Source organism: Lampetra fluviatilis, chromosome 3 (genome assembly GCF_964198595.1).
Source record: "Lampetra fluviatilis chromosome 3, kcLamFluv1.1, whole genome shotgun sequence".
In the NCBI taxonomy this organism is placed as follows: domain Eukaryota; kingdom Metazoa; phylum Chordata; class Hyperoartia; order Petromyzontiformes; family Petromyzontidae; genus Lampetra; species Lampetra fluviatilis.
The window spans coordinates 9639658-9662904 of NC_136277.1; the positions used below are offsets into that span (position 1 = coordinate 9639658).

The following is a 23247-nucleotide window of genomic DNA, read 5'->3' on the forward strand; positions in this document are numbered from 1 at the left end:
AGCACGAGGTCATTAATAAAGTTTTGTTTACAGACGAGGATAATCCGCTGCAGTTTCGACGTTGCTATGTGGAGTTACCCAATCAGGCAATTTGCAAGTAATTTTCAAAGTTCGACTTTGACCACAGCAGGGTGACCCCAGGTTTTCGTAGCCACCTCACTTCTCAATGGAGTTGAGGCTTTTCTAAAGATCTATGTGGACCACCAAACCAAACCCCGCCAAAAAGGCATTGGACCACAGAAGCGTGCGCCACCACATGCAACCCTCACGAATGCGATGCATATCTGAGATGACCGATGTGCAAGTGTGGGCAACTGTGGATGAACACACGTAGAATTGCGTTACGACATGCGACAAGTCGTTACCAGGAAGACGAGGTACATACGCGTGTCACAGATGGAATGCTCACTGATGGGAGGGCATAGGACAGACGTAGGTGCTGTGGTGAAGGCTTGCTCATAAGTAACTATGTAATTGACAAATACAGTGGTAGCCCGGAGATCGAACTTAATTCGTTTCAGAAGGCCATTCGAACACCGATTTGTTCGAACACCGAATTAATTTTCCCCATAAGAATGAATGTAAATGACATTAATTGGTTCCAGACACAAGAAATCTCATTATAAAGCATTTTACACGAAGTTTACAGTAATTACATGCATAAAATCATACAAAAAAACAAGAAACAATAAATAAATTGAATAAATTAAATAAATGAACATTCAACTTCACTTTACCTGTAGTAGGAGAGTTGATGGCTTGAGTGGAAGGTGGTGAGGTGGTAAAACCTTTATCTGGGCAAGCGTCATGCACGCTGGCCATACACGTCTCAGCCGTACATGTTCTTTCAAGTCGCGATTGCCCGTTCGACCTCCGAATTTCGTTCGGTTTCCAGGGCAAAACATGTTCGGAAATGTCGTTCGAACACCAATTTGTTCGAGTTCTGGTGCGTTCGATCTCCGAGGTTCTATTGTAGGTGTATAATGAAGCACTAGATCATCGTTCGATATTCGTCGTTAATCTCACAATGTACATCAAAACACAACAATCTAATCTTTTTGCATATCTAGATTGTATTTACAGTGATAGGTTCCAAAACTCCTGCAGCAACTAGAACCCCAATTGACTTCAATTAAAAATGTGTTTTTCTTGAATAAAATTGGAACCCCGAATTGTGGTAAATCATAAGATTGCCAGGATGGAAAGTTGTGGGGAACAGTTCCCCACCACCACCTATTTTGGCTGAAAAACATTAATCAATGACACTTCCTTAAATATATATAGCGCATGCTGGAGAGAACTCCCATCGCCCGAAATGTGGTCTAGTTATTTTTTTAATTGTGCTTGTGCACCATTGCCAACGCATCAGCTTCGCCAAATGTCTTTGGCGATTCGCCTGTGATTGCATCAACTGTGCCCCCTAGTGTACGTAAGCACTGAAGTGCCAGTCAAATCTTGTTTTTCAGAACTGCTTTAAAATCATCCCTCGTTTACGGCAAAACAATATACGGAAATTCGCCATTTGAGCAACTTTTCAACAACTATATTTTCCGTATACGAAGGGAAAGTAGGATTCGATATCCATAATTTTTCGAGGAATTTTCATTAATGTATCTGTTCCATATAAACAGGGTGCTTAAAAAATGTTTTAACACTTTCATGGGACTGTCGTTTTTAATGAGAAACGGATACACTAACATAATAAATGTATGTTAATAGCTTCAAAAAGTCAGTCTCCACTTATTCGCCATCATTGTAAACACATGCAGGGAATCTTCTCCAGGTGGTCTCCAGAGGCCGGAGGCACATTTATTGTGGTATTGTTGCAAATTTTCATTCGTATATTAAAAAAATGTAAGCACCTTATGTAGACGGATGTCTATACATCCATTGTAAAAGTGACAGATATGACCGAATGGACAAGACCAAATGGACAAGACCAAATCTACTCAGGCGATGTCATTTTTTTTATTAAAAGCAATAATGCAAGGGAAGTCACTGTCAGAAACAGGAGCTACCAAACTCGGGAGGAAAAAAAATCTTAAGAGTTGAAGATGTGAAACATCTCATAACCTCGATGTCCATATCCACAATTCAGTGTCCTACACAGCTCCGATAAGGTGTCCCCTGCTGTAATTGGATAGCATTCGGAAATTCACGGGTATAACTCTCTCGTGCTGGTGACATCAATTTGCTTTTACTTGCTTAATGTACATTGTGTACGTTTGTGAAAACTGAAAAAAGGCAAGATTAGGGATCATAAATAGTTATTTATTAAACAGATGTTTTCTTGCAGTAAAAAAAACTAATGAAATACCCAAGCGACTGTGGTATTACCAAGCCAATTATGAAGTGTAAATTATGCTTCATCAAATATCTTGTGTAAGACCAGGGTGATCACCATATATTTACAGCTGTATCAGATGCACAAGCTTTCGATTGCACACAATTCTGGTAATTATCCATGTTGATAAAATGGCCACGATTTTCTATGCAACCTCTCTAAACCCTACCTTCCCATATCACGTGTTTGATACCGTATCAGACATTATGGTCAGGTAGCCAATGCAAATCGCTTCTTAGGTCAATCAGCCTCAACTCAAAATAAACTGAGCTGATCAAAATCCAGCCATGCACCCGTCACTGGTTTCTAATTTGCCTCTCAATAGAGGGCAGCATTGCCAAATGGACAAAAAAATCCACAATACCTTGAAAACATTGTGATTTGGCCACATGATGTAAATTTGATCCATCGTTAAGGTCCATCTCCAACATTCACTTTTGGAAATGTTATAATGGCAGCGGTGGTGCAGTGATTCGTACACTGTGCTATACAGTGTGGCCCTTTCGAGTTAGAGGAAACTGACTGCAACCCTGGTCCTGTCATATTTTTGTTTGACCCAGGTAAAATACTCTTTAGGTTTTTTCGGTAAAGTCACGTAGGTAAAAAAAAAAAATCACAGCAATTTTGCTGGAGCAGTCAACACCTGATGACGGTTGCTTGTGTTGCTTCCAAAACGTCGTGATTTAATTACATTTATTTAAATTTTTTACCTACGTGACTTTACCGAAAAAACAATAAGTATGAATCCTTGCAGTCACGAAAACTTCAAATCTAGAACCAGGTAAAATACTTTTGGGAGTCCATAGGGTGGGGGGGGTGGGCATGTACATGTGCCCATGTTGTACATGCATACTGAACCACAATATAAATTATCATCATGATGTACAGGAGTCTTAGCAAGGGAAAATCTTTATCCCCGAGTATTAAGTATCCACTAGCGATAAAGGTCACGACGAGCGGTGTGGGTGATGGTTGCTTTAGCTCATTTAAAAGAGATTAAACTATTTTTGTGTGAATTATTTGGAATATATCTCTCCAGAATAGATATACACAACCAGTGAGCTCTCTAAGCTGGTTCAATGAATGTCACAGTATTCAGTTGCTGGTGCACGTGTTGTTTTGTGGTTAAGATGCTGCGGGTTCATAAGGCTGGTCTGATGCTCCCACAGGGGTGGCGGCTTCTACCTCTGTTTCAAGCTGAAAAGCAAACACACAAACGATTAACACCAGCGACGTCGATTGATGAATACATCTCACGCAACTGAATGACAGTACCTGAAGGTCAGTGTTGCTACCTGTCCAGAGACATAACGACAGAGCACAAACTAGGACACTGTTTACAGTAAACTCTGACATAACACCTGGCACCAACACAAACCAGGACATAACCAGCAAACCCTGACACAAGCCATGAATATTTTTTTTCACCCAACTAATAACCAGTCCCAGGTAACTCTTGCAAATTAGACTATCCTGGTCTCTTGAGTTTTCACCTGGTTAAACAAAATAAACTTTAAACTAGCCCAAGATGCAGCTTTGAAAAAACATTCTTAGTACAAACCTCATGCTGATCTGACATACAAACCAGAAAACAGACCAGGACACTGCCAGAACACAATCCCAGGGCACAACACTGACCTTAATTCAGCAAACAATGAAATAATACATGATGCATCCAAGGGCATATACCTAAGGTTTGAAGGCAAGTTCAAGAGGCCATCATAATGAATGCTGCCGATGCCACCACGCCTCACAATCACCAATTTCGTTCTGCCAAATCACTCAGCTTCTGCAAAATTGATACCCAGCCCACAAGGGCCTTTCTCAAAACACATTCCTGCGGAGGGAGCTGGTAGGAACGTTGGGTTGCTCGGTCAATGGCCAGGGTCAACGGCGGCGTGGTGTATTCCGCAAATATGCTCGACTGTGGGCGGGCACAAGCCGGCGTGAGTAGGTTAAACGTTGAGTTTTATAAGGGCACCACAGGGTGACCAGCCCCTTTCCACCCAGCCCCAGCCCCACCCCTCCCACCCCCCCCACCCAGCCCCTCCCCACCCAGCCCCTCCCCTCCCAGCCCCTCCCCTCCCTACCCAGCCCCTCCCCACCCAGCCCCTCCCTCCCCACCCAGCCCCTCCCTGCACGACGGACACAATAATCCCCTGTGGGCTGATGTAACCAGGAGGTTCCTACTAGTAATATCGCACAATTTGGCTTTAGAGCCTTCCCTTGGTCGCAAGCATCTAGGAAACCACTCCAATGCTGTCTCGGTAAATTTCCTTCCTCCATCCTCTACATGTGCTCCGACCCATGACCGCAACCTGTTCTTCTTCATAATTGCATCTTAAATGCTTTGTTTCCATGTTCTATTATGAACGGATAAATTGTTGCCTAATCAATGACTAAAACCCTCAGCATAAACCCAAAATAGTCGTTGATCAACCTTGGACAAAGGCTATGAGCAAGTTCCAAAACATAACCCAAAATAAAGGTGTTGGAGTAATGTGTGTCTAGAACCCTGAGTGTGTTGCGTGCTTTGAGACCATGGGTTTTGTACACTGTGTGTTACGAGTTCTTGGGTTCAAAGGTGCTTTTTGTGTTTTGAGTTGACGACTTTGGTGTTCCTGTGTTATGGTATTGAATGTTGGTTCTGGGGGCTGTGTGTTGTAGGGTCCAGATTCAACATGTGGAATACCTTGCTGCCTTTTCGCCGCAGAACAATGCCATCTGCCAACAATGCTTTCCCAGTTTCCTCAAATAGATTCTCCTCAGGGTGATCCCCAGATGCCTGAAGCTCCTCATAGCGCTGCACAAACCTAGACCAAATCATCACAATCACCGCACATCAACAACCACACTTCTCCACGAACAAGCACATAGACCTGTGCGGCACCCATACAACCACACCAGAACCATATTGGATCAGCCACGAATTGCCACAATGATCAACCATTTGTCAATCGACTGCTGGATGAAGGCCTCCCCACATCGCGTCGGCAGTGGAGGTGATTTTAGCACACTTCAAACAGCCATAGAAAATATACATTGGCAGTATGTCACCACAAGCGCAATACAATTTAACATCAATGTACACCTTACTGATACAATGCCCACTTCAGCTGCAACATATGATGCTGCTATAGGTGCAGTGCTACAACAAAGCATGAACGTTAAGTTTACTTTTAAGGATTACCAAATTTCATGGCAATAAAAAAGAATATTACCCCAATACGTTGCATATCGCCAACACAAACATCCATACCCCAACAGTCATATCATGCACACCAATCCCTAAATATGCTTCATACAAAAATAATGGACACCAACTACTATGTAACAATTCAAAGCCAACACACAATGCTGCAACAATTCTGCAATGCAATCACACAAGCACATGACAATCAGCAATCTTTCAATATTAAGAGGCCACTAGAGCTAGGCAATTTTGAATCTAGATTGAAAACTCATATATTTAGAACTGCCTTTTGCACAGTTGTCTACGTACGTGCGAAAGAAGTTCAACATATATACATACGTATCATTTGTGGTCACATGACTAGCACACCTCACCTCTGTGAGAGCGACACAAAGTTGGGTCTGGTGAGGTCGTACCGGCCCGCAGTGTATGTCTGGAAAAATCGCCTGCATACGCAAACACGTAACATAAACATGCACGCACATGCACACACAGGTAAATACATGTACAACACTACGTGCAAAAAAAATGTGACATCCAGACCAGCACATATGAACACACGATCAAACATTCACATGTGGACTCTCACATACAGGCGCATGACTGTACAACAGTCTATGATGGAGTTTCCAGACAAAAGACTAACAAATCAGTCTCTAATGGGGGTACTCTTTGGTTTTTTCGTTAAAGTCACGTAGGTGAAAATAAAATAAAAATAACTAAATTAAATCACGACGTTTCAGGCGCAACACAAGCGTCCGTCCTCAGGTGGGGACAAACACAGAGAAAAAACAAGCGCTGAAGTATGCCTCTTAGGCATACTTCGGCGTTTTGTGTTATGCCCGAAACGTCGCGATTTAATTTAGTTATGTTAATTTTTATTCTATTTTCACCTATGTGACTTTACTGAAAAAACCAAAGAGTATGGATCCTTGCAGTCACGAAAACTTCAAATCTAGATCTAATGGGGGTGTTTGGGAATAGATTGCCAAGCCAGTTCCATGACAGGAACCATCGACAACACCGCAGTCTCTGCTGAGATCTCTATACAAAAAACATTGATGAGGTGGTCTCTTGCGACGTCCTTGGGCAAAAGTCTGGAAATCAGAATCAGAATCTTTATTTAGGCTGGAGGCATCCGATGAGCTATGAAGCTCAGAGCTAATCTTTTTCACGGATGCATTTAAACAACAGACTTGACAGATCAATCTGTTAAAAGCGTCTCTAAGAGACCTGACTAATAAAATGGAATCTATATTTGTCCCAGAGGAGGGCGAGGGCGCGACGGACGTACGTACGCGCGAACGGTGTCCTCGGTGTAAACGATGGCGCGCACGGGGTCTGGCTCGGGGCGCAGCTGTTCACGGTGCGCGACTTTGCGCTGCGAGCGCGTGGGCAGCAGTGGCGTCCACGTGCCCTGGTACTTGGGCTCGCGCTTTGGTGGGAAGGCAGCGTAGATGTCGTACCACAATGGCCGGTCGGCCTCCTTGATCACCTGGGCACGCATCAGGTCGCGCACCCTGCGATACACATAAAAAGACTTAAACTTTTTTACTTTGCCAAGGAAGGTATGTAGCTGTTTATCAGTAGCGACCAGGCCACAAATGATAGCTCAAGTGGCTAATCACGTGGAAATGTATTTCAGCCAAATACTCGTTTCTAAATGTGGAGGAAATAACCGGAGGACCCGGAGAAAGATCCACACGACCACGGGGAGAACATGCAAACTTCAAATATACGGGCGTCAGGGTCGGGATGGAACCCACCAACTCCTGCATACCAGGCAAGGTGGTTAACATCTCGCCACCGCGGCACCTCAATATGTGTTGCTCCGTTTCATTCTTTATGTACGTTCAAAAACCGGCAATAAATTTACGCAGGAAACTAATTTAATCTATCCTCCGTTATCGACAATATATTAACTTAATTCATGTTCTTGCACACATACACACAGGTACAACAACCGCCGTTCATCACGGCGCTTGTACCATGCTAGGTGCATGGATTCCTGGAGTCACGAAAGCTTTAAATCTAGAATTCTAGGTGCACTTTAAGGCCACGTGAAATGTCGAAGGCTCGCTGGCAGGTCACGGAACAGATCTCGCTGTCATGGGTTGACTGAGATGACCGACAGATGCACCACCTGTGTTTCCTACTGTGGCAACTTGCTGTGTTTTAGCCACCCGGCGCTCCGCTCGTTGTTGTGAGCGTCGCTCCTCCGCTGTTGCTGGAGGGCGACTGCCTCCAACTGCCCAGTAGCAACGTCCTTCACCAACCTCCCCCAAAGAGGCCGTCTTGACACCGCCGGTACCAGTCGTCGGCAAGTCCCATCAGCTCCACATCCTCCTGTACCACATCACTCCATCTATTCTCTAGTTAGTCCCAAGCCCGTTTATCCCCCCTCTATCCAGCCAAACAGAAGCTGTGTGGGCATGCGGTGGCTGGGCATGCAGGCTACATGACCTAGCCAACGCAGCCTTGCCTGCCGGAGGAATCACACTAACGGGAACGTGTCCAAAATATCTGAATGATCTGAGCTCCTCACAATATATCCAGTCTATTTAACAGAGGTGGGACAAAGTCATTGTTATGCAAGTCCAAGTCGAGTCGCAAGTCATCAAATTCATGACTCGAGTCTGACTCGAGTCCAAGTCACATGACTCGAGTCCACACCTCTGCTATTTAAACCCAAGCCTGAATAATTTCAAACCGGCGCAGATGTTCCTTTGAATGATTCCACGTTTGCCAAGCGTAGGGAAGGGGGACCAGGGCATAACTTTGTCCAGAGAAACTGCAAGCTTCGTGTGGGCCAACCTCCCGACGGATTCGGAGTCTGGCACATTCACAACGCGCGCGTGTGACTAAGACGTGCGCATGGAATTCACGACAAATCGGGCACAAGTGGCTGGATTTGCGCTCACTGCTGCGCCACCGCTCCCCACGTGTTGGGGAGGAGGGGGGGGAGGTCACGTGACCCGGTGACCCTGAACGCCGCGGCCTAAAGCAGGAGGAAGAGGCGGCGGCGGTCGGACGCGCTCACAGAACCCGCGACGAACAGCGGCAGCAGCAGCCACGGTCGCGGCGGCTAAGAGCGGCGCGACGACGACGCGGGGGCGCGACAACCGCGAGGAGGAGAGGAGGAGGAGGAGAGGTGGGGGCGCACCGTGAGAAGATGGTGCCGTGACGCTCGATGCGAGTCAGCCCCGCCATGATGTAGTGAGGATGGTGGCAGTTGAGGGGGGGTGGCTGACGTCACCCCTAGCCCCCCCCCAGCCTACCTATCGTTGACGTGACGTCATCTATCGAGTTAACGTTACCGTTGACATAACGTCATCCATCGAGTTAATGTTACCGTTGACGTGACGTCATGTCGTTCTTTGTGACCGTACAGTAATGGTTTAAAACGTAAGCTTTCGCGATCAATATCTGTAATAAAGGTGTTCTTTTTTTTGGTGGGGGGAGGAGAGGGGCGCAGTGGGTGTAGGTTATATCGCGTAAATATAAATGTGTCGTTAACCCGCCACCACCCGACACAGCCAATGAGTAAGGTTTGTGAGGTAAACATTACGTGCCAATTCGTTACGCCTTCAGCACACCGGCGGTGTGTTAGAGAGTAAAACGCACAACATTTTTATAATTTAAGAGTACCGTGACGTTTCGCTTGGTGATTACAACAACCGGCTTCGTCGAAAAGCGATTTTGCCCGATGATGCCGTTTGTAATCGATTATTTGGAGTGTTTTTTTATTTTATTTTTATTACCGAAGGGTGTTTCTGTTACATAATAGCGCCTACTAGGAAACAATACGCACATGTATATATATAAAAACAACTTAATCCGGATGTGATTCTTATCAGGCCTCATGGTGTAAACTGTGCAGTCTGCAACTGTTATTCGCTGTAGCAATGTGCGCTTTAAAGATGGGCTATTGCCCGAAACGTCGCCTATTCTATTTGCATTCCATTTTCAGGCTCGTGTTATGAACGAACGTGTTGAGTTGTTTTGTAATTTGTGCTTTTGCACCACTGCCAACGCATGTTGGCAATACAGCGCCTCCGATTAGCACGGTTTGGCTACGTACGGTGCGAAAGAAGTCCCATACAATATTGTCATGTAAGAGGTGAAAGCACCGGTCAAGCAGCTGATGTTGTTCGTGTGGTGGTGGTTGTTGTTGTTGTCGATGCTTGAGGCGGGGAGTTTTCAGAAATATAGCACTTTGTATGTATCTATTTAAAACTTATTTCGCACCGTGCGTAGCCAACAGCGCGATTTCTAATCGATATTAATCGGCTCAAGCCTCCCACAAATGACGGCGACGAGATGTTAACAAACTCGCCAACTTTTCAGGAGCGTGTGGGTTCGATCCCGACTCTGAGGCCTTTTATATGTAGATTTTGCGGTAACTCTCTCCCCGTGGCCACGCGGATTTTTCTCCAGGTCCTCCGGGTTTTCCCCTCCACATTTAGAATCAACATGCGTTGAGAGTTGATTTGAAGCTTTCGTGACTGCATGAATCCATATTCTTTGGTTCTTTCGGTAAAGGCACGTAGGTATACTACCTACGTGACTTTACGGAAAGAACCAATCACTTCGTTGAGCGATTGTTTTTGGCCAGGTGATATATAAGCTAAGTGGACTTTACCTGGTCAAATAAAACATAGTTTCGTTTAATACCGAGACTTGTGTGTGGCCATCCACATTCTGAACCACTCCCTTCTCATCTATACAGGACAGAATATCTAAATTTCTGTGATTCAGCTCAAGCCGCCCATAAACCCCACCGCCCACTGAAAACAGGTGCCGTTCCGTGCAGCAGCGTCGAGGTTTTGATGTCGCCTTTTCCTAATCTTTTCTTACCCCTTTGGGCACGTTTTTCCATTCCTTTTCCATCCTATTCCCATTCTTTGTCTTCTCTCTTTAATTTCCAGTTCCTGGTTAATTTTCCCATACATATCATTGACTCTGCTGGTGCCTTTACCGTGTGTACCAACGGATACAAGGTAGCTAGTTCAACCCAATAATAGTCATGTTGCTGTAATTGAGAAGTTCTAGTTGTGTGATTGTAGTCGAGTTGTTGCAGTTGTGTTGTTGCTCAATATATCGTTTAACAGTTCTTGAAAAATGCTCAATGTTTGCATATACAATCACGAAAATTATCCTGTAGTTTAAAAATCCACTGCTGGATGAAGGCCTCCCCATCCCTCGCACTGTAACGATTCACGTAGCACCTGCACACAAGCCCATCTCATTGCGCCAATTCTGCGATTGACGTAGTTTTGGGCACGGTCCCTCCTTTGCCACTCAGTAGTTATTTTCAGCCACTGGCCATTTATCCCTTTTAGCAGCAACATGTTATGCCCAAGCACACATATTTTACTTAAGTCAAGATGAAGTCTTTAACCTGCATGTTCTTGAATCCACGTATTCCTCTGTCGACAATCCCAAGAATGCATAGCTCCATGCTTGGCGCACTTTTGAGCTTTTGTTCCACATTATTCGTCAGTGTTCATGTTTACGCTCCATGCCATATCAGGCAATATGCCTTGATTTAAAAATAAAGTACTTCAGATATTAGTATGTTCCGTAATGTCAAGTTTAGCTTTTCAAATTCACTCCAATCTGCTCTCGTCCACCTCTTAATTTTGATCCCAGTCCACTTTCGGTATTTGCTCTCGGTACTCATTTATGTTGTTTTCCAGTTGTGTCTTTGACACAGTTATCTCCCAAATGTTTAGCAAACGTGTACATATTATTTAAGATTACTATTGTTTTCCAGCTGTGTCTTTTACACAGTTATCTCCCAAATGTTTAGCAAACGTGTACATATTATTTAAGAATATTATTGTTTTCCAGTTGTGTCTTTTAAAGTTATCTCCCAAATGTTTAGCAAACGTGTACATATTATTTAAGATCACTATTGTTTTCCAGCTGTGTCTTTTACACAGTTATCTCCCAAATGTTTAGCAAACGTGTACATATTATTTAAGAATATTATTGTTTTCCAGTTGTGTCTTTTAAAGTTATCTCCCAAATGTTTAGCAAACTTGTACATATTATTTAAGATTACTATTGTTTTCCAGCTGTGTCTTTTACACAGTTATCTCCCAAATGTTTAGCAAACGTGTACATATTATTTAAGAATATTATTGTTTTCCAGTTGTGTCTTTTAAAGTTATCTCCCAAATGTTTAGCAAACGTGTACATATTATTTAAGAATATTATTGTTTTCCAGTTGTGTCTTTTAAAGTTATCTCCCAAATGTTTAGCAAACTTGTACATATTATTTAAGATTACTATTGTTTTCCAGCTGTGTCTTTTACACAGTTATCTCCCAAATGTTTAGCAAACTTGTACATATTATTTAAGATTACTATTGTTTTCCAGCTGTGTCTTTTACACAGTTATCTCCCAAATGTTTAGCAAACGTGTACATATTATTTAAGAATATTATTGTTTTCCAGTTGTGTCTTTTAAAGTTATCTCCCAAATGTTTAGCAAACTTGTACATATTATTTAAGAATATTATTGTTTTCCAGTTGTGTCTTTTAAAGTTATCTCCCAAATGTTTAGCAAACTTGTACATATTATTTAAGATTACTATTGTTTTCCAGCTGTGTATTTTACACAGTTATCTCCCAAATGTTTAGCAAACTTGTACATATTATTTAAGAATATTATTGTTTTCAAGTTGTGTCTTTTACACAGTTATCTCCCAAATGTTTAGCAAACTTGTACATATTATTTAAGAATATAACATCGTCTAATTTATTATTTTTGGAAAATCCGTGCACTCGTAGGTTATAAGTAAGAGTTGCATATCTGACCACATATCTGCCCTGACCAATTAACCGCCCCCACCCCAGTGCAGAATTTTTGCACGGTCTGTCATTTTCTTGCGATGTTTACAGATCTGACTTTTTCACATACAGGTAGTCCTCTACTTACGATGGAGATGCGTTACGACGACCCCATCGTAAGTCGAAAATATCGTAAGTCGAAGATGGCCTAGCCTACCCAGGAGTCTTAAAGAATGGTGATAATTTAGCAAAAGAGAGCAACTTACAGTACCGTTGTGTATAAACTATATACTGTATGTATTTATTAATTACAATACTGTATTGCACAGTAAAATGTAAAGTAAACAAAAACAAGGTAAATTCTTAGCCCACCTATATGAACTGGAATTTAATAGAACGTTTTTTCAGGAAACAATCCTATCTGCTATAAAAACATTTTTTAAACATGCATTGAACGTATGTATCGTATCATGGTAACCCTAAAATGAAATCGCTAAAGCTACGTATCATACATGCATTGACCGTATTGTAACGTATCATTGTACTGTACTCACCAAGATTCTGTCCGTCGTCTGCATACTTGAACGATGTTAGGTTGTTGATGACAATTTTGTCATATCGCCATCGTAAGATCGAAATATCGTAAGTCGGGCCATCGTAACTCGGGGACTACCTGTACATGGTATTCTTAATCTCTCCTACATTCACTTATAAGGTAAAGCATTTTCCTATGTTCAAAGTAGTTTGTACTTTACTTTTGTCCAGTAATATTTTTTGTATGCCTATTTGTGCATGACAAGAAAAAATTTCAACGTAATTTGCTATACTTGCATATTCAACATTTTTCCACAGTAAAACCCCCAGGTAGTCGGATTTTACATTTAGCTGGAATGGGTGGACCAATGAAAAAAAAACTAATTTAAATTAAATAATATCACTGAATCATTTACATAAAATATGCAGTAACATTATTTTCAAACTGCACGAGTCTTGTTGACTAGACGATAAGATATTTATAACATGGTCTTTAGTTGACTCAACCAGGAATCAGCAACTTGCGGCTCAGGAGCCGCATGCAGCTCTTTAAGGACTGTTTTACTGGTAGGAACCTCCTGGTTACACCAGCCCACAGGGGATTATTGTGTCCATCCGTCGTGCATCCAAAAATAGGAGGGGTGGGTCTGGGTGGGGAGGGGCTGGGTGGGGTGGGGAGGGTGGGGCTGGGTGGGGAGGGGCTGGTCACCCCATGGTGCCCTTATAAAACCCAACGTTTATTATACTCACGCCGACTTGTGCCCACCCTCAGTCGGCCATATTTGCGGAATACACCACGCCGCCGTTGACCCTGGCCATTGACCGAGCAACCCAACGTTCCTACCAGCTCCCTCCGCAGGAATGTTTTGATAGAGGTAGTGCAGGAGTGGTGGGGTTATCGGGGTTGGCGTATGAATGGTGGGAGATGATGGGGTGGCAACGTACCAAACCGACCGACAGAAAACGATACATGGGACACATACAGCCAGTACTTTTCGTTGTTTTTGGTTTATCGAGTAAAATGCACACATTTAACATATGTACACAAGATTTTATTTTTGTTACGTACGGCAGTGACATGGACTATCAATAGCGTGTTCTGTTTCACAGTGAACGTTCAAGATCCCATTATGTCATTCGCAAGAATAGGCCATTGTGTGTGGGCGTCATGGTCCAAGTTTGAAAAAATTATCTGCAAATTACTCAATTGGAATATACATAGCAATCATCACTCCCTCCTACAAGCATTTGGTAGATCCTTCTGAAAAAGTCAAGATTCAGCGAGGCTTTCCTGTGTAAACAAGCCTGGTAACAATAAATACAACCGGAGGTTTTCATTAAATTACGTGGCAAGCCGGACGTTTTTTTGAATAACCGAACCAGGGCCCCCCGTATTAGTCCAGCTAGTCGGAGTGTTTCTGTACCTCAGTCCCCAGCGGATCAGATTCGAGACATTGTTTTATATAACATTTTGCAGGGTGCATGTGTACAGGTGTTAACATTTAGGTTGTGGTATAATCACGATGTCAGTTTCTCATAAATTGTGTTAATTGTATTTTACACGTATATCTTTTGTTGTGTTTTGCAATACTTCCGGTATCAAGATGACTTATTTGCTTAACTGCAGTTCACTCAACATAAAAAGGGCAATTCATCATATATGGAGTAAAAAAAAAGGGTGATACGTATTTTATATATCATGTAAGACTGGAAATTTCATTGTTCCTGCCATCATATTAAACAATATTCTTATCCATAGTAAAACTATTAATCTACTTGAAACAACCCAACCTGATGTCATGGAATTGCTAATCTGGCTAAGGAGGTATCATAGCTAGTTTTCTTTTATGTCAAAGCCTTTTTCTTTACTCTGAACTGTTTGAATCACAAATTTGAATGGGAAAAATTGTCATATGGAGTAAAGCATACAGTTCCTACTTCACTATACTTGATAGATTTTATACAGCAGGTTGATTTAATGATCCAGAACTCACTGATTTACTCCAGTCAATCGCTCACCGGCGGTCAGTCACCATAGTATCACTCTTGCTATGACCGTTACTGTTTTGTGGATTTCACTCAGGGATTCCTATTCCCATCTTGAGGATTAAATCTACTTGCCTGTTCAACCACCATACATCCAGACTGTGTTCGACTCCCATACTATGGCTCAAGCCACTTCTCTTTCTACTTCTTTCAGTGCACTGTTCAATTTTGGAAATCCCACTCGTCTCTTTCCCAAGTCCTTATAACCTTGCTAAATTGACTTCTAAAGTTAACTCTTATCTCGTACAACTTTGACAGTGCTGTCTGTTGAAGACTGCTTGACATTTTGGGTCTTTGCGCCTGTGCCAGCAACTGTAGTTTAACAAAAAAAACCTGCGTTAAGTCTTAGAATCATTAAAACTTTACAATCCAAATTGCTTTGTTTAGACACACATGCTGTCAGTTACACAAAATGGAAACTACCATATTCTCTATCATTTTCTCCCCCTTATTTTAAAGCAAAAGTTGGGCATTGCATCTTATAATTCGGTAGATGTTACCAGATGTATAACTTTATTGACACCGGGTGCAAGTTTGGGGTGCGAGTTTATGGTATCAGTGAACGCTGTGTGCTAACCACCACTCCCACGTGTTGGCTCCTATGTAAGTATGGGGTGCATCTATTTTCCAGAGTACTTTATCCAGAAAATGCGTTACTACAATAGTCGAGGCTTACTTTAAGTTGTGATGCAAGAAAATAAGCATGTTTAAGTGTTCATGAGACAGCTGTGATTTAAACGGTGTGACAATTTGCCCCGGTGTGCCGAATGCTCGCTCAGATGGTACGCTGGTGGCAGGGATGCACAGATACTTCTCAGCTGCCTTTGACAGCAAGGGAAAGTCAATGCAACGAACGGACCACCAGCGCAGAGGGTCACTTTCAGCATTATATAGAGGCTCAGAAATGTAGTGGTGGATCTCTTTCCTCACTCTGCTTGCTAATGATGCACCGTCATCAGCGTCAGTGCCTTCTTTATGAAGTTGGTTGGCGGCCGTAATCTTTTTGAGTATTGCCCCAAGTTTGTTAGTTTTGGCTCCGATTGCACCAGGCACTTCTTCTTTTACAGGAGAGGTAGTCACATTAGCAGAAGCTCCTGCTGAGCTGGCACCGGATTCTAGTTTTGTAGACGTGGCAACACTTTGCGTCGTGAAAATATTTTCTTCCACTGCGCTGATGCATTCCATCAAATCCACAGTGACAGATGGTAAATCTGTTACAAAGTCACTCTTGAATCGAGGATCTAGAAATGAGCACACATCGAGAATCTTAACGTTGTCACTGGCATAGCAAGACTTGAGTTCACCAGCGATGCACGTCTTTAAGTCTCTCGCCAAGCTGGTGTCACCGTACTTTTCCCCCAATATGTCATTCAGGATGTGGTGTAATACTGGTCGCAAGGCAGACACAGTGACATATTTTTCAGAGGCCAATGAGTCTGTGAACTCGTGCAGTGGGCCGAGCACCGCTGCCAGGTCTTCAAGTATTGCAATGTCAGTATCCATTGGATTAAGATGCAAGTTTCCTTGGTCTGCTGCCAACACAGCACGCACAGGTTGCCGCTGTTCCAGGAGTCGGGCCACCATTTCGTATATGCCCCCCCACTTGGTTGTTGTGTCTTGAATAAGGGTTTGCTGCTCCATTCCCAGCTCAGCTTGTTTCATCGTCAATTCCCTCTTCTTCTTCCAGCTCCTATTGAAGGCACTTACCACGTTACGACATAAGTTCACTGCCGACTCCACAATCTCGATCTTCAGAGACTTGTGAACGGCCAGGTTTAGGTTTTGGCCAAAGCAGCCTAACCACTGCAATTTCATCCGCTCACTGAATGCCTTTTTCATGCTGGTAGCACTTTCTGTGATGACGCTGCTCAGTTTGAGGACATTTAGGCTCCACTCTTGCAGCATTTCTTGGAAAGCTTCTGCAATTTGCATGCCGCTGTAATCCTCGGGTATGTAGCATGTGTCCAGGCAGTGTGACTCGAGCTTCCATTCACCGTCTGCTGTTACCCTGATGTAGTGCACTGTCAGACTCATGTAGGGCTCCCCTTTCCCAGTGCAGCCCACCCAGGTATCAGTTGTGACAGAGAACCAGCAGGCAGAATCCAATGACTGCTGGACCTTGGCCTTTGTTTCATTGTAAAGTTCTGGTACTGCCTTTGTCGTGAAAAAGGTTCTGCCAGGCATGTCATACTTAGGATTCAGCTTGGAGACAAGCTGCTTAAAACCAGGCATTTCAACTGTGCAAAAAGGTTGCATGTCTTTAGCCAGGAAGTAGGACACAGCCTTATCCAAAGCTCTGGCCTCTTTTGATTCACGATTCAACTTCTTAGACCTTGTCCCTTCAATAGTCTCAGCAAATGACAGTCGAATGGATCTAGGAGTAGCAAGGGTGGTGCTTGGTGAAACAAAGGAAACACCAGCAGAAGATGATGCTTCTGTATGCAGTGCTGGGTGATATTCACGCAAATGAGTCATCATGTTTGATGTGTTACCAGCCTTGTTGGATACTGCAACCAAACACGTTCGGCAAATTGGCCATCCAGTATTAATAAGGCAGCCTTTGTCATCTTTCTGGTAGCCAAAATATTCCCAGACAGCTGATTTTATTCGTTTCTCTGGTGGAAAGAGCAAAACGTCAACATCTGCTGTTGATGCCGACTCCATTTTGTGTATTACTGGTGACGAAAACGATGATGGGTCACATAAACGTTGGGCCGTCAATCACTCGATATTAGGGTAGAAGGGGTGGGATTTTGGCTTAGCGGCAGGGAAACACGGAAGAGAGAAGAGAGAGCAGCACTCCAGCACAGCCCGGGATGAAGCAACCAGGGGTACAGCACCAGCAACGACGAGTCCTAGGGCATCCACGTGGGTCCAAGGACCTGCGTCAATGACAACAAAACATCAATCAATGGGTATACGACTGATATAGCTTTAGAACCACAGATATCTTGCTCGTTAACATTTATTTCAATGTAAATATTTGGTAAAAAAAACAATGAAGATACGTATATCACGATACGCTGTGTTGTTGTGACGTGCCGAATTGACCGTGCGCTGCGTTTTCCCAGTGTTGGTTTAACAAACGCCATTCGCCACTTAGTGGCGGTGCCAGGATAGGTGCACTCTGAGGCCACGTGAAATTTCGAAGGCTCGCTGCTTGGCAGGTCGACTCATTGCCATATATTTAAGCGCCGTTAAAAGTCGATAACAACAAACCCCCCCCCCCCACTACTTTTATGACCAACGATTACCGCGGTATAATTTACCACAAGATACAATACCAATGCCCACGATAAGACAATTATCGCGATGTTTCCCCATAACTTTGCATTTCACGGATTGTCGATATTTTTTTGTTACCGTTTTCCTGCTTCTTGCCTGCGCTGCCAGTACAGATTATTTAAACGTTCGATTACTATTATTTTATCATAATCCTGCCATAATACGTACAATCGTTACCTGTACAATATATTCACGCACACGGTTGTCGGATACGTACACGAGAAATACTTAAAATATTTACAGAAAATCCCGACAATGGTGCCAACCGCCATGCCTCTATTACTCCGGTAAAGAAAAATACTCCCAACGCGGCATTTAAAGAATTGTTTCCACAAAATAGCAGCATCCCTCTGGGTCAGCAAATACAGCGATTAAAAAAGGAAAGAATAAAAATCAGCCGCGATAATCGCGATATTTCGATAATTTCGGGAGGGAAAAACGGGACGATACGATTATCGTCACATCGTATCGCCATATTGTCGAACACTGCCGCCCCCGGCCCCTGTGTTCTCCCCGCTTGTGTGGTGAACGGGATGTAAACACACGTTCGTCGCGGTGTTGCGATGTTGCTTGTTCGATCGTCCGCGGCGAGACGCGGCCGCCGCCTCCACCTCCACCGCCGCGATGGAGTTCAAAAACGTGGGCCCGCGGGTTCCCGCGATTTCGCGTCGATTCACCCCGACCAACGATTCTTTTTTCTGGTTTTGTTGGAATCGATGTATGTAAACTCGACACAGTTGACGGTGTTTTTATTTTATTTTTGAAGGTTGAGCTTGCTTCTATCGCGTCACGTGTCTATGGCATGTCTGCGAGCTCACAATCGCTGCCGATCGATCACGTTAACGTCGATGGCAAAACATTGAGTAGATGCGAGAATCGCAATGTATAATTTTTACGCAATTGAGGGAATCGAATTGTTGGAGGTGGATGGAAGGGTGGGGCAAAGGACGAGGGGTGGGGGCCGGAAATTCATCTGGGGCAGGTCAATGTAAAGTATTGTGATAAGTTATACCATAGATTTAAAGCTTTTGTGACTGTAAGGATTCATACTCTTAGGTTTTTTTACTTTACCGAAAAAACCTAAGAGTATAAGTTATAACAGTTATGATTTACGTGCTGTTGGAGACGGTTCATTTCCCGAAACATCACCTATTTTTGGTTATCTTAAGGCTTTTGACGAATCTGTTGATTTTTTTGTAACAGTGAAGAGAAGGTGGGGGATTTAAGTGAAGAGGGGGGAATGGGAGGAGTCAAGGTTAATGTTTATTTTGTTTAGAATCAGAGCTTGTATTTATCTGGGAGAAATCCGATGAGCCATGAAGCTCCTTTTCACACATGTCCAGTATTTGCCGGTCAGAAAGTTACAACAGCATAGGTGAGAACTGAAGAAACCAGGATAGTCTTAATTGCAAAATTTACCTGGGTAACATACTGATAATCGCAAAACAAATAAAGTACATCAATTCAGCAAATATAAATTAGCACTAAAACAGTATCACATGAGAACTATAAATGATTGCTCAAATATAAATAATTGTTAAATACATAATAGATTCCCTCTAATGTAAGTCAGCTTGGGAATTATATTTTAGACTGATCAAAATACATTTGCCAATAAAATGACAGAAACATTCAAATATAAGGTGGGTCTTTATACCAATATATGTCAGAGAAGGATGTATGCCAAAATCAATTGCAGGGTTAAGTTTTCATGAAGATCTAGATTTAAAGATCTAAAGAATCAACAGTTTAGCATTACATTGTGATTTAGATGGAAGAGTGAGCATGGACATGTTTGAATCTATAGAATTCCAGATGTTTGGGACATTTATAGAGAATGAGTGAGAACCAGTTGAGCGTTTTTCCCTTGGTACAATACACTTCAGTACTGTGGTTCGCCTTAAGATTTTGAGGATTGTGGTCATGGATAAACACTTTGGATAGGTAAGGGACTGAGTTATGTGTGTATGCATTAAATATGAACTTGTCCAATGACTTTCCCTCTCGAGTTCAAAGTGGGTGATAACTGGTCTTGGGGTATAGATCACAGCGATAGTAGAGTAGTTTGTAAGATAAAACATAAGGAAGTATAAAAGATAGTACAGTATTTAATTAATCCAGAGTGGTTTTAGAGGCTTATTCATATACGATGTAAGCATAGTCTATGATAGGCATAACGGTAGTAGCTATAAAATGTTTCTGTGTAGAACATGAGAAGCACGATTTGTTTTTATACAAGTTTTTTTATTCAAATTTTATATATGTTTGAAGTCGAGATGACAATTGAGCCAGATGTCAAGAAACATTTTCAATTCTACAGCAGAGTGCTTATGGGACAATTGCAAATTGTTCCGAGATGTAGTAGATATTCCTAAAAGTAACATCTAGTTGTGTTTGAATTCAGGTGGGGTTTCAAGGCGATTATGTAAGAAAAAGGTAAAGTCTTGTAATTTGTTGTCATACATTTATAATGAAGATCCTGGGGTATAAATAAGTATCATCAGTCAAAAGTCAAATTTTACAATGAGATAGATTTTACTATATTCTCTTTATGTAGATCGAGAATAGAATAGGAATGAGCACTGAACCCTACGATTTCACCTTTCTATTGTAAAGTGAAGTCAAAGGAAATAATTACCAATTTTACACGTTGTTTTCTACCTTATAAATAATTTATAAACAAGTCTGTTGCTTTTTTACTAAGGCCAGAATCGAGTAATCTGTCTTGTAAGATGTGATGATCAAAGGTCCAATAATACTAATGCAATTTATCATGCGCACAATATTACAGACGTATATTACCATGACTCAGAGGTGCAGCGACAAGCTCAGTGTCGCACGAACGCCAGGCTAAAGAAGTGGGTCTTTAAGTGTATCTTAAAAGTCGATGTAGATTTTCAGCGGGATGGTGTTCCAGATGGCAGAGGCTGCCACAGAGAAATTATGCCTGGCAATGCTAGTCCTGGTCCTTGGTATAGAGAGAAATGTGTGAGTTGTGTTGAAGATAGTTCTACCATGAGCTGTATTGCAGAGTGACAAGTGAACAGCGATAAGGTGGACTGAAAAAAGAGGCACAATGTTACAGACAGGTGATAATTTAGCTGACCCTGGTGGTGATGAGAAACTAGTGAACAGAGTGGAGGGAGGCAAGGGAATCTAACTGAGGATGACATGCACCAGGGACTATGCAGGCAAGATTGTTTTGCAACCATTGGAGTTTCTTGAAATTGCTTGATGAGAATCAAACAAGGACAGTGTTGCAATCGTCGACACAGGACTAGATGATGCTGCAGGCAAGGGTATTGGCGATATCAGTGGTGATGAGTGGACATACATGACAGAAGGCCCTGAGGTGGTAGTTGCAAGATCTGATTATGTGGTTGGAGTAGCTGTCAAAGGAAAATTTGGAGTCGAATGACGCCAAATATTTTTTTATGTGGTTAGAGAATTTGATCGTGGAGCCAGTGATTATGCTCGAACGAAACGTGGACGTTGTGAGACATTGTTGTCTAAAACTTTTTGTGAAGTAGTGATGGTGATCAGCTTAGGTATAAAGCCAGATTGATGTTCAGTGAATTTTCCATAAGACTAGATAGTTGACCAGCTGTTTCTGAACCGTTTTTTTACGTTTTATAAAAGACCAACATAGATGGGCTGGTAATTTGGATGGCTATTTAAATCCCCCCCTCCCCTTTGTGCAAAGGATGGACATATGACAATTTACAATAAATGGGTATTGAGTTGGAATGTACAGACATATTAAGCAAATGGCATATCAGGGATGCAAGAGCATTGTCTCCTAATTTTTGAAATAATTGAACAATGCTGTCTGGTTCAGCAGCATTGTAGGGATAAAAAAAGATGTAGAGAATTGTTTTTAATTTTAAGTCTGAATGTCCTGAGAAATTTGGGGGCAAAATAATTAGGGTTTGGTGTGGGAGAATGAGTGACATGCATTGATGAAAGATTACTAGTTTAAAAGGTACTCTCTGCTTGTAGAAAACGATTGTTGAAAGCGTCAAGAATATTTTCACCAGAAATTTCACTGACTGATTAAGACTATGAACAGGGTTAGTGTTGAGTGCTGGAGATTGGAGGAATTTTATGGCAGACCAAAATCTTTTGGAATAGTCTTGGGAGATATTTATAATTTCAAGTGTTTAGGTGTCGCTTTTTTGATTTGAGCAGTACACTTATTATGGAGTATTCTGAAATGTAGGGTAGCTTTAGGACTTTTTGATTTCCTTGCTATGGCCCATGCTCATTATTTTCGGAGGTCACTTAGTTCAGAAATGAACAAGGATTTATTCTTATTTTTCCTCTGATTTCTTAGGGGGGAAATACATATTAAAAGTGGACCAGTTGAAGTAAGGACTGAAGACAAATCAAGTATTGGATGTAATCAATACATTTTAGGCTCATTTTATAAATATAGTATTTGTAGTATGATTTGTGGGGTCAATGCGAGGTTGAAAATGGAAGAGGTCACTGATCTTGGATGGCTGTAACAAGAGCCCTCGCAGGACGGTAGTATACTGCGAGACGAAAATACGAATTTTACAAAAGCTAAACCTTATTATTTCTAACTCCTTCGGACGAGATACATATTTTGCCAGTGAGCAGTTGTAATGCGATTCAGTGTATATTAGAACACCTTCTGACGGGAGTCTATCAGTAGTTATGATGAGTGGGAGGAAGAGGGGAAGGATACAATGGTGTCGCTTTTTTGATTTGAGCAGTACACTTATTATGGAGTATTCTGAAATGTAGGGTAGCTTTAGGACTTTTTGATTTCCTTGCTATGGCCCATGCTCATTATTTTCGGAGGTGACTTAGTTCAGAAATGAACCAGGATTTATTCTTATTTTTCCTCTGATTTCTTAGGGGGGAAATACATATTGAAAGTGGACCAGTTGAAGTAAGGACTGAAGACAAATCAAGTATTGGATGTAATCAATACATTTTAGGCTCATTTTATAAATATAGTATTTGTAGTATGATTTGTGGGGTCAATGCGAGGCTGAAAATGGAAGAGGTCACTGATCTTG

At 42.3% G+C, this 23247-nt stretch overlaps 3 protein-coding genes across 3 annotated transcripts in view; 1 reads left to right on the forward strand and 2 right to left on the reverse strand.

Moving 5' to 3' along the window:
* Nucleotides 1-1948: 1948 nt before the first annotated feature.
* MRPS23 (mitochondrial ribosomal protein S23) lies at nucleotides 1949-8787 on the reverse strand. Its single transcript, XM_078882342.1, has 5 exons — nucleotides 8701-8787; nucleotides 6836-7057; nucleotides 5912-5983; nucleotides 5037-5157; nucleotides 1949-3541 (listed from the first exon to the last, which is right to left on the reverse strand). The coding sequence occupies exons 1-5, from the start codon at nucleotides 8745-8747 to the stop codon at nucleotides 3470-3472; spliced, it is 534 nt and encodes a 177-aa protein (XP_078738468.1). The 5' UTR covers nucleotides 8748-8787; the 3' UTR covers nucleotides 1949-3469.
* A 174-nt stretch (nucleotides 8788-8961) lies between these two features.
* The window catches only part of LOC144951977 (uncharacterized), a 74370-nt gene continuing 60084 nt past the window's right edge, over nucleotides 8962-23247 (forward strand). Inside the window, exon 1 of the mRNA XM_078882388.1 lies at nucleotides 8962-9094. Coding sequence (XP_078738514.1) covers nucleotides 9077-9094 — 18 coding nt within the window. The 5' untranslated portion in view covers nucleotides 8962-9076. The remainder of the gene's footprint in view (nucleotides 9095-23247) is intronic.
* Nucleotides 13939-17173, reverse strand: LOC144952015 (E3 SUMO-protein ligase ZBED1-like). The gene has a single exon (XM_078882409.1). It carries the CDS (start codon nucleotides 17168-17170, stop codon nucleotides 15587-15589), a length of 1584 nt encoding a protein of 527 aa, XP_078738535.1. The 5' UTR covers nucleotides 17171-17173; the 3' UTR covers nucleotides 13939-15586.